We start from the raw sequence: 12,218 nt of genomic DNA on the forward strand, positions 1-12,218 counted from the left end.
AAAGCCCGGCACAATATTTTGTGCTCTGCAATTTAGGTGAACAGGATCTCCCTGTCCTCCCCTCCCCTGACATTTGTGTAAGATTATGTGGTGAGTAGTTCAATCGTGCCTTGAGGCGGCGGCGACGAATCAAAAGTGGCTTTGGCGAGCGTACAGAGGTTGTTTTTTTACACTCTGTTTATAAAACAACTGCTGGGAACACACATTAGGTACCGTACGGATGGGTACATCATGTACTGAAAACAAACTCTCATACCTACGCTGTGTTTGTGTTTGTGGGTAATGTGTGTCAACTTCGCCTCCTTCGGGTCCCCATCTGCAGCTGGTGTGCTATACTATGGAGGAGGGAACCTGCCAAAATAGAAAATAAATAAATAAAGTACTCATTTAATGTAGCAAAAATAATATTAAAAATAAATGTAGCCATTAATTAATTGATAAAATGTGAAATAAATTGATATTTCTGTTTTAATTTGCTTCTTTATTCATATGTCTTTGTATAAAGCATGCATAAAGAAATGTATACAGAAATAAATAAGTTTGGGGAAATAAATAAAGGGTGAAATGCAAAGGGAAAACCCTGCAGAAATAAATAAATAAATACATACATTTAAAAATAAATATAAAATAAATTAAAGAGAAGTGCAAAAATAAATAAATACATTTGAAAAATAATTAAAATAAATACATAAATATATAAAAGGAAACATAAATACATTTAAAAATAAATAAGAAATAAGTGCAAAAATAAATATATATGAAAAAAAATTAATAAATACATAAATAAATAAAAAAGGGAAAAATGAAACAGAATAGTAAATAAATAAAGAATTAATACAAAGATACATAAATAAAGAAGCAAATTAAAACAGAAATGTCAATTTATGTCACATTTTATCAATTAATTAATGGCTACATTTATTTTGTAATATTATTTTGCTACATTTAATGACATATTTATTTATTTATCGAGTCATTTATTTATTTATTTATTCATTTATATTTTATTTTGGCAGGTCCCGTCCTCCATACCATATTGCCTGATACCAAACATACATGCCATACTTCATTTTACAGTGTTATACACTGAATTTAGTAAAGATAATATAATTTAAGCCTTTATTGATCCTCAGAGGGGAATTTCAGGTGTTCAAGTATGTTTTTCTTTAGTGTATAATCACCTATAAATAAGATTTGTTGTGTTTTCGTTAGTTTAGAAGGAGACGTTTATTTCATACGGTGCAGGTCCTCTTCAAGGAGCCGGCCGCCATGTTTCTACAGTAGCCCAGAACGGACAAACCAAACACTGGTTCTAGAGAGGGACATTTGCGTTTTCACATTTTCGCGTCTGCCACCGTAGTTCTCCTACACGCTTGGCACACGGGAGAAGTTTCAACCTCACCGCTAGATGCCGCCAAATCCTGCACACCGCACCTTTAAAATATCCCTTCAAAGCCACAGAATACATTACACAGTTGTTTTCACATAGTAGTAAACTGATCGTGTATATAATTAGTGGAATGCACCTTTAAAAGTCTCATCTATTTCCACTTATTTCCGTTGTCTAATAAGGAAAGTCCATATTGGCTTTCACCTGGACTCCCTTTGTGACACGTCATACAATCAGTGAAACAATCAATGGGAAGCATTTTGGCAAACATATTTCACAATGTGTCAGCAACCAGCAGGGGACCGGAAGTGTTTACGACTGTCTCTGCAGCCACGCATCACCAACAAGTCGCTTCCGAATGAGGAGGCTGACGCACCGCTTAATCATCGGCCATGTCCAGAGGGGATTTTAGCTCTATTACTCTGCCCAATTCTCTCTCTTTCCCTGTGTGCCTCCATGCCAAAACCTCACTCAGTCCTACACCAGCACACTATAAACAACCCCCCCTTCCTCCTCCTCATCCTCCTCCTCCTCCTCCTCCCTCTCAGTCCCCAGTGCGAGCTGATGCATGCCACGGAAGCAGTGACGTCAGTTGTTTACTGTCTTGTAGGTCGCTGCTAGTTGCAGTGCAGCAGCACATCCAGCAGGGCTTATGTAACTCCACGGCCTGCTGCATGACAGCATGACAGGCCGTTTACTGCAGTGTGGTGGGGGTGGGTGATGGGGTCTTTAACGCTGCAGCCTGCACGGCATCCCCCTCTACAACCACATAAGCACAGGTGCATGCACATACTGTACAATACAGTATAAGCAGCCAGTCAGCCAGCTTTCCTCTCCACTGTGCTGCGTTGTGTGTGTGTGTGTGGAGTGAAAACACAGTGGGTTCACTGCTGGAGCACATAGTAGCTCCAAATGGACCTCCTCCCTCCCCACACATATCCCAGGATCCTCCACTGCAGCAGGAGATAGGTAAACAAGCCTGGCTGGTGTGTGACTCAGGGCTCAGAGCAGCTCCTCTTGCACAGACACAAGTCACCCCCTGTCGGCAGCAGGAAGCTATGAACAACACCAAATTTGGGTTGCTGAGAAGCCAGAGTCTGTTTTTGTTTTTCAGATCAAAATGCATCCTAGACTGGAGGTTTTCTAGACTTATAAAGGCATCACTTTGGCTGAATGATCTTACATCTACGTTTAAATTAGAAAGGAAGAAGAATATTCAATCTGCTACCACCAGGTGTAATTTTTCTTAAAGAAACAATAAAAAGAAAAGAAAATAATATTCAACTTGACACCACAGGGGTGTGTTGGGAATCTGGTGTGTGAACTTTTTCTTTTTTGCATTGATTTATGTTTCTTTATTATTATTGGTATTTATTTATTTATATTAATTTGTACAAATTTATTATTATTGGTATTTATTTACTTTTATTAATTTGTGTCTTTATTATTATCATTATTATTGGTATTTCATTATTTCTATTAATTTGTATTTCTTTATTATTATTGATATTTCTTTACTTTTATTTATTTTAATTTCTTTATTATTCTTTATTATTTATGTTTTTATATATTTGTATTAATTTGTACTTCTTTTTTATTATTGGTATTTATTTACTTTTATCAATTTGTATTTCTTTATTATTATTATTGGTATTTATTTACTTTTATTCATTTATATTTCTTTATTATTATATTTCTTTAATTTTATGTTTTATGTATATTAACATTTATTATAATTATTTATTTTTATTATTTTATTTTCATCATTATTATAACTGCCATTTTTTTCTCCTTCCTTGTTTTTAATACTTTGTTTTTCAATTTACTGTTACTATCTGTTATTATATGTATATATAACTTTTTTTTGTTATGATTTAGGTTGATGTAATGCTAAATAGGGTGACTTAAAGTAACATGTTCTCATTTGTTTTCCATATGTAATAACTAGAATACATTCATGTCCATAGTTTTGTGTGTGTTTAAAAAAACAAAACAAAATGTAGTTGTGTTCTTGATATTTTCCCGTTTCGTAACGTTTTCTGTTTTTAAAACACTCCCAATATACATTGCTGTTTTTTAATAAATCACCAGTGACGCGCTTTATTGATCGTATTGAGGTCACTGACTGAGCAGCAAACCTCTTACCTGGAAGAGACTGACTGTTTTGCTCTGAAGCTGCCGTCCAAATAAATGATTAAACTCACTCAACTAAATAAATGTGAGTCCCTCATCACCTTTATGAAAAACAAGCGTCACTATTTGTGGAATCTACGTTGGCAAAAACCTCAGATACTTTCCATTGGGAGCAAGCCATCGCTGGCTTGATGTTGCATTACTTTACAAGTGATGGCGTGTACTTGGCGTTACACCAGCTGCCACCTAATGGCGTGACTGTCAAAACAAGTTTATAATGGAAACAAAGGTTAAAAGTCGTGAAGCTGTTACTGGCAACTAATGTCAGCACAGTGGAACGACTTTTATGTTCAGGCCAAATATGTCAGTATGTATAGATCATACTAATCCAAAAGATATGCATATAAGAGGCTTGTTTTGTCCACACAGAGAGACTGTTTACTCCCCAGAATAATCAGAGAATATAATTGTTTTATCATACAGTGTTATAAAATGATCCTGAGCCCATCTGGCTTATCATCATAATCATAAATGGTTATTGTCAAGGTAATGTTACTGCATTAATGACCAACCAGGGAGGTTTTAATCCTACAAACGCCTTCTCGTGGTCAACAAGTATGCATTCCTATCTTTTACTACAGGTTTACTACTGGCTCACTGGCTCCAGGTCCATGATGGTAAACAACATCCTCAGCACTGCAGCATCCCAGTGTCGCCCTCTGCTGCTGAAGGAAAGAGAAGCAATATTATGTCTACAGGGAATTTACACGGTTTGTTTTAATTTGACAGTATATCATAAAAATGTGCTACATTGATATAACATTAAAAAAAATATAAGAAATACAGAAAAATTGGTATGAAACAACATAGCCTACTTAATAATAATAGTACGATAAAAAATAAGATATTTCAGATTAAATATGCAAAAAATATACTTTTATAAGGTGAAATCTGAGCTTCACAAGACTACAATTTAGTTTATTGAATATAAATATATTAATAAAATCAGAATAAAAATAAAACATAAAATTAAATGAATATATATGTATGTATATATGTGTGTATATATTATGACAATAATTATATTATTTATATGTCACCCTTTTATTATCTTGTTTTCACTGAATTATTTATATTTTATTTTATTATATCATTATTATTTTCCCTGACAAACCTACCTCTGTGTACTGTACTGCTGCTTAGTATTTTTATTGTTTGTATCATTTTTTTTTCATTTTGTCCACTCCCATGTTGATAAGATTATTAAATACTTGACAAATCTCCCTTTAAGGTACATTTTGAACAGATAAAAAAATTTGATTAATCCTGATTAAATATTTTAATTGATTGACAGCCCTAATATATATATTGTTGTGTTTCAAAACACAAATCAACATTGTATGGCAACAATAGTTCCCCCCTCTCTTGTTTCCAGGGGGAAGGTTTTCAGTGCAGCTCCCTAGTCTGAGAACAAGGAAATGGTGTTCAGCATGTAGCCAGAAGAAGTGTCACATCCACCTCCTCTTCTTTGGAGGATAAAAACAGCAAGGTAACACTAAAATCTCATATATTTCATTATTCCATTAATATGTGACGTCACTGTTCCTCGAGAGAATAATAAAAACTTCCCATTTAGAAGGGTTTTCAAAATAAAAGCGCGACGAACGTTAAACGCTTGATTCCTTCTCGTTGTGTTGTGTGTGAGCGGAATAGCATGCTAAACTGGAATTAAAAACACAAAATAACTCTTAAATGTTGGCTTATTATCGGAAAAATGCCTTCTCAGACGTCATATGACAACATAGACTTTTATTTTGAAGGTTGACTAACCGGATTTGGCAGTAGCCTCCTGTTTGACAGCAGATGTAAACAAATGTTTTTATTAGTAGCTAATAGCCAGCAGGATATGCTTTACTTCATAGGAGTTGGATGTTTTACATAGATTTAATTATTTACATCATCTTTAGTTAAACTTTTTAATCAGGTTTTAGTTTAATAAGTTCTTATTCTTGTTTGTTTTAAGTCTGTCAGCTGCTTGTCAGATCTTTTTGTTTGGAGATATGTCAGGACATGTTGAAGTTTGACATCTGCAACTAAGTAGTAAGTGGAATAATAAGAATTATTTCAATCTGAATTGGGTAATGTGCACTTATAAACACTAATGATTTACCATGGTTCAGTTTTGTTTTGTACACTCTTGTTTATTCTTTAGAAAAAGGATGAAAGCAAACTATTAAGAGTATTATATACCTTCATGGGGCATATTCTGTCTTTCTATACTTGTTATATTTGTATTATAATGTATCAATTAGGGCTGTCAATCGATTAAAATATTTAATCACGATTAATCGCATGATTGTCCATAGTTAATAGCGATTAATCACATTTTTGTCTGTTTAAAACAAACATTAAAGGGAGATTTGTCAAGTATTTAATACTCTTATCAACATGGGAGTGGACAAATATGCTGCTTTATGTGAATATATGTATATATTTATTATTGGAAATCATTTAACAACACAAAACAATGACAAATATTGTCCAGAAACCCTCACAGGTACTGCATTTAGCATAAATAATATGCTCAAATCAGCTGTCAACAACAGCTGTCAGTGTGTCAGTGTGCTGACTTGACTATAACTTGCCCCCAAACTGCATGTGATTATCATAAAGTGGGCATGTCTGTAAAGGGGAGACTCGTGGGTACACATAGAACCCATTTACATTCACATATCTGGAGGTCAGAGGTCAAGGGACCCCTTTGAAAATGGCCATGACAGTTTTTCCTCGCCATAATTTAGCGTATGCAATGCTGTTTATGCACCTGCACAAATCCGCCACTCCTAGGCTGTTTTTTTTTTTTTTTAATCTTTGACATGTATTACAGATTTCACCATGGAGGGAACTTCCAAAAGCGATGCTGCAGCTCAGCCCTCTGTTGCTGCTCAGGTTCCTTTCATTCACCTTTGTAATACTTTAGAGAAAATCCAGAAGTCTAAACTCCGTCCAGATAAATCCAAGGTCCTTAGGGATTTCATTGAGTCATGGAGGAAGTTTCATTCTGCCCTCCACAAAGACAACCCCAAAACAACCGACTCTTTCTACCCCGCTATGCGCCTCATAGTCCCGTCCTTCGAACGAGAGCGCATGGCGTACGGCATCAAAGAGAGCATGTTAGCTAAACTCTATATCGACGTGTTAGGCCTCCCAAAGAATGGTCCGGAAGCCAATAAACTACTGAACTACCGCGCTCCGACTACATCCCAAGGAGAAGCTGGAGACTTCGCCGGCATGGCGTACTTTGTGCTGAAGAAACGGTGCACCAGTCAAGCAAACCTCAACATCAAAGAAGTCAACGACTTCCTGGACTCGGTGGCCATCAACAACGCCAGCAAGAAGAAGGATCTGGTGAGGAAGAGTCTGCTGCACCTCATCACCCAGAGCACGGCTCTCGAGCAAAAATGGCTCATCAGGATGATCCTGAAAGACATGAAGGTCGGGATCAGCAAAGAAACCGTCCTCCAAGTCTTCCACCCGGATGCCGCCGATCTCTACAACGTGAGCACGGACTTGAACAAGGTGTGCCAGCAGCTCCACGACCCCTCCGTGTCTTTGAGCGAAGTCTCGATCGGACTCTTCTCCGCTTTCAAGCCAATGTTGGCAGCTATGGCGAACATCCGCAACGTGGAGAAACAGATGGGGAACAGCCCTTTTTACATTCAGACCAAGCTGGACGGAGAGCGCATACAACTGCACAAAGACGGGGATGTGTACAAGTACTTCAGCAGAAATGCTTTTGAGTACACCCAGCCGTTTGGGGGATCGCCACTGCAGGGCTCGCTGACGCCTTACATCCACAACATCTTTAAAAGCAACATCGTAAACTGCATCCTCGACGGCGAGATGATGGCGTACAACCCGACCACGGAGACCTTCATGCAGAAAGGGAGCAAATTCGACATCAAGAAACTCATGGACGACTCCGAGTTGCAGACGTGCTTCTGCGTGTTCGACGTGTTGTTAGTCAACGACCAGAAGCTTGGCAAGGAAACGCTGAAGACACGTTACGAGACCCTTCAGACGGTTTTCACGCCGGTCAAGGGGAGGATACACCTGGTGCCAAAGGCTGATGCCAGAACCATGCAGGAGGTGGTGGATGCCCTCAATGACGCCATTGACGGCAGAGAAGAGGGGATCATGGTGAAGGATCCTTCGTCCATCTACAAACCTGACAAGCGAGGTGAGGGATGGCTGAAAATAAAGCCTGAATATGTGGCCGGCTTGATGGATGAGCTTGACCTGCTGATTGTTGGCGGCTACTGGGGGAAAGGAAGACGTGGCGGTATGATGTCCCATTTCTTATGTGCCGTCGCCGAAGCTCCAAAGCCTGGCGAGAAACCCTCCGTGTTCCACACTCTCTGCCGCATCGGCTCCGGCTACACCATGAAGGAGCTGTACGACCTCGGTTTAAAGCTAGCCAAGCACTGGAAAGTCTATCGGAAGAACGACCCGCCCGCATCCATCTTGTGCGGAACGGAGAAACCAGAAGTTTACATCGAGCCCTGCAACTCGGTCATCCTCCAGGTCCGCGCGGCTGAGATAGTCGGAAGCGACATGTACAAAACCAACTGCACCCTGCGCTTCCCCAGGATCGAGAAGATCCGCGACGACAAGGAGTGGCACCAGTGCATGACCCTGGCGGAGCTGGATCAGTTCCGCAGCAAGGCGTCTGGGAAACTCTTCTCGCGGCACCTTCACATCGATGGCGACGAACCGCAGAAGAAGAAGCGCAAGGGGCCAGCCAAACCCAAGAAGGTGGTCGGGATCATCGACCACTTCAAGCCCCAGGACCTCTCAGGGGTTACCAAGGAGACGGATATGTTCGAGGATGTGGAGTTCTGTATCCTGAACGGCACCGAGGATCACCCCAAGGCAGAGCTGGAAAAGGGCGTGGCCAGGTAAGACGAAAAAAGCGTCTTCCAAAAGTCACATAGTCGCGCTTTAAAGTATCTTAAATAATGAACTGGTGTCTTCTTCTCATTAGGTGTGGAGGTATCGTGGTGCAAAACCCAGGACGCGACACTTACTGCGTGATCGCCGGCGTGGAGAACATGCGCGTGAAGAACCTGGTTTCGTCCGACCAGCACGACGTGGTGTGGGCCGCCTGGCTGCTGGAGTGCCTGCGCCAGAAGGAAGTGGTCCCCTGGCAGCCGCGTCACATGATCCACATGTCGCCCTCCACCAGGGAGCACTTCGCCAAGGAGTACGACAGCTACGGCGACAGCTACTTCGTGGACACGGACGAGCAGCAACTGAGGGAGGTGTTCGGCCGGATCGGCGACGCGGACGCGTCTGCAACGGTGAACGCCGGCCAGGTGGAGCAGCGTTACGGCTGGGAGGACCTCCCCACCAGCATGTTCAGACCCTTCGAGGTTTACATGGACTGCTACGCCGACATAAGTGACCGTAAAACCGCCATACCTGCCACCTGCTTGGACATCAGGGCGCTGGAGTTCTGCTTCCACGGAGGGACGGTGATGCAGAAGTTAGAGGAGGGAGTCTCTCATGTCGTTATCGCAGAGGAAACACGACTTCTGGATTTCAGGACTCTGAGGCGCCTCTTTAGGAAGAAGTTTAAGATCGTAAGAGAATCATGGGTGACTGATTCAGTCAAAGCGGGGTATCTGATGAATGACACCGACTACTTAGTGTGAAGAGCCTTAAAAACAGGAGTTGACACTGGAGAGGAATCCTCACGTTTTAATTAATTTCCAATAAGATTAGCAATAAACAATTTAATAAAAGTAGATATATAAACAAATCCAGACAGTCAAAATCACTGTTAAGGGTGACGATGTGATTTAAAACTACACTGTACCGTACAGGGATGTTGCTTCTCAGGGGTTGCATGCAGACTTTATGAGTTTTAGTTTTTATTAATGAGTGATAAAGGCTGCTTGTTATTAGCTTTTAATTAATAGACCACTGTGATATTCAGCAAGCAATGATTGGTTTTTAAAATGTTGAAAGTTAGAACAGCATTATGAAGTATTAAAATACAGAAAGCTGATTAATCTTCAGATATTGCCCTCTTTTAAACTTTTAGCCGAGCAGTTTTTAATGCATTTCATGGAAAGGGAACAAGGTTTTCTACTTTAACAAATTGAGGGGTTTCATTTTCTGGGAATATAAAGGTGTCAGAAATGAAGCTGTTTTCATCGTGTTAACTGTGATATCAATTTCACCATAATAGTCTAAAATAGGCCTATTTTTATTATTCAATTTCGTATCGCGCTTACATGAAATTGGGTACTCAAATGGTCAAAATCGAAGCAGCAGAGGTTGAGATGTCCTGACTTTTAGTCCCCATTAAGAGTCAAGCTCCCACACCTCCAGTTTCTGTTAAAAGTCTTAAAGAGATAGTTCGGGTGTTTTGTAGTGTGGTTAACTTAAACTGATTATTTAAGGTGTAAATACGTTTTGTCCACAGCAGTACATTGCTTTGCTCCCCGTGCCGGTAATCCTGTCTGTTTCTCCAAACTACCGCCATCTACTGTAGGTAATACACTGACTATGGATAAGTACCTCATACAACCCCACTTCTAAACACCCAAACTATCCCTTTAAGCCAAAAAAGGGGGATTGTCGTGATGAGTGAACAGCTAGCCCTCTTTTTATGATCTGTGCCTTTTTATGTTTTTATTATCTGTTTAATTAACACAACTCTAATAAACATCTTGAATTAAAATAATAAACTGTTGTGACTGTTTTTTAAAAATTGTTAATTAACTTAAAACACGGCGTCTGTGTGAAGCGATGGCCTTTTGCCTCGGCTCTTAACAGTCGGCAGAGAGAGACCGAGGGACACCACGGGGGTACGTTAAAACCGGTTCAGCTCAAGGCCCTCCGACAAAGATGTGGCCATGTTTTCCTGTCTTCAAAAATGTCACCAATGCGCCTTGGGACTCATTGATATGTTATAACCTTCATTACCGTCGCCTCCAGGGTGCAGGTAGCTGCCTGTGGTGTCCTGGGCATTGTGCGTAAATGCCGCATGAATACATTTTCAAAGTAAAAGTGATGAGGTACCTGTTCTCAATCATATACTGTGAATAGTAGCTCTCATTGACATGTTGTAGTGTTCCCTGTAGGGGTTGGGGATTTTATTAAAGAAATTAATTCACCTTTGAGACGTTCTTCAGCGACTGTGAGACCCCTTTTGTCCAAAACAAAATAGTTGAGAGCAAAATGATCTCCACTAAACGATATTGTGCCTCTGTAAGCACTCTGTAACCCATCGCCCACTCTGGACTATTTCAAGGTGATGCGGCGTGAGCGTTTTGACTGACAGGCCTTAATTAGAGGTACTCAACTGGTGCTTATTCCTGTGTGGCGTTCCGTGTATGATGTGTCGCCGCAACACAACTGTTGGTCTTGAAAAAGTCCAACATGCTGGTCCTCGCAGGAGCACATCATCAGTCCTGAGGATCTGGACACGAAAACAGCTGCTGAAAACCAGCATCGCTGTGTCCTAATGGGATAAATGCCCTAATTAGGCTGGCCGCAGCTACTGGAGAGATGGCACCAGCGCGGCCGGCGAGCACGCTGGACACAAGCAGGAACAAATGGTTTGGAAGCGGCCCCCGGACGACCAGCGGCTGCATGCGCTCAGCTGAAATAAATGAGCTCCTGTGGAGACCAAAACGGAGGCTCGCGGCTGCACGGGAGGTTTTGTCTGCAGCAATTAGCTCGGCCCACCCTCAATGAAGAAGTTCAGTCAAAACAACAGAGAATCAAAGTCCTTCTTGTGCCTCAAATCATTTATATATTTGACCAACATCAAGTGAACTAGTCATTGTTGAAATGTCTGTTACATGTACACTCCACTCTGGTTGGTGGTGTCGAGCACATTCTCTCATTTGCTTAAAAGCTGAACTTTAAAGAGGACATATTCGTCCCCGGGGCAGATGTCCACTTTGCCTGATTTGTAATCCAACCTTAGTCACCACAAAAGCAACATGGCAGTACTGTGAAACAATTAATGGATTAGTTGATTGGCAGAAACTTAAAGCTCCCATATTGTGCTATACTTGTATGTTTCTACTAGAACATGTTTACATGCTGTAATGTTCAAAAAAACACTTTAATTTCCTCATACTGTCGGCCTGAATATGCCTGTATTTACCCTCCGTCTTTAGCACATTTCAACGGGATTGCAACAGAATTGCGTTGCTAGGCAACAGCTTGGGTCCATGTTTACTTCCTGTCAGCTGATGACATTCACAGACACTGCAACCAGGAATAAACTGGGACACATTTAGAATATTTACATTTAAAACTGTGAAATGGTCTATATATATTGTATATTTGTGACATCATAAAGTTACATACAGTATATTCTGACAGCTTGTTTAAAGGTCCCATATCATGCTCATTTTCAGGTTCATACTTGCATTTTGTGTTTCTACTAGAACACGTTTACATGCTTTAATGTTCAAAAAAACTTTTATTTTCCTCATACTGTCTGCCTGAATATACCTGTATTTACCCTCTGTCTGAAACGCTCCGTTTTAGTGCATTGCAACAGAATTGCGTTGCTAGGCTACAACCAAACAACACACCAAAAACACAACAGCAGCCTGTGCTTTTGAAATTTGGAGGCTATATTAAGATAAGATAAGATAAGATATTCCTT

General features: G+C 40.4%; 1 protein-coding gene across 2 annotated transcripts; it reads left to right on the forward strand.

Annotated features, from left to right (window-relative positions):
- The first annotated feature begins 3,346 nt into the window (after window positions 1-3,346).
- On the forward strand, window positions 3,347-9,908 carry lig4 (ligase IV, DNA, ATP-dependent). Of its 2 annotated transcripts, XM_037761663.1 has the most exons (4): window positions 3,347-4,293; window positions 4,959-5,072; window positions 6,411-8,481; window positions 8,568-9,908. In XM_037761663.1, exons 3-4 carry the CDS (start codon window positions 6,419-6,421, stop codon window positions 9,235-9,237), a joined length of 2,733 nt encoding a protein of 910 aa, XP_037617591.1. In that variant the 5' UTR covers window positions 3,347-4,293; window positions 4,959-5,072; window positions 6,411-6,418; the 3' UTR covers window positions 9,238-9,908. The 2 variants fall into 2 exon arrangements, with proteins under 2 accessions (XP_037617591.1, XP_037617593.1); XM_037761665.1 differs by lacking the exons at window positions 3,347-4,293; window positions 4,959-5,072 and adding an exon at window positions 5,096-5,623.
- The last annotated feature ends 2,310 nt before the right edge of the window (window positions 9,909-12,218 follow it).

The sequence above is a fragment of the Sebastes umbrosus genome, chromosome 24 (genome assembly GCF_015220745.1).
Source record: "Sebastes umbrosus isolate fSebUmb1 chromosome 24, fSebUmb1.pri, whole genome shotgun sequence".
Taxonomy (NCBI): domain Eukaryota; kingdom Metazoa; phylum Chordata; class Actinopteri; order Perciformes; family Sebastidae; genus Sebastes; species Sebastes umbrosus.

Excerpts from the sequence above, each read along its gene's own strand:
- lig4 (XM_037761663.1), top strand. The coding sequence starts at position 6,419 with ATGGAGGGAACTTCCAAAAGCGATGCTGCAGCTCAGCCCTCTGTTGCT. Across the intron at positions 8,482-8,567 it reads CTGGAAAAGGGCGTGGCCAG|GTGTGGAGGTATCGTGGTGC; the intron begins GTAAGACGAAAA and ends TCTTCTCATTAG.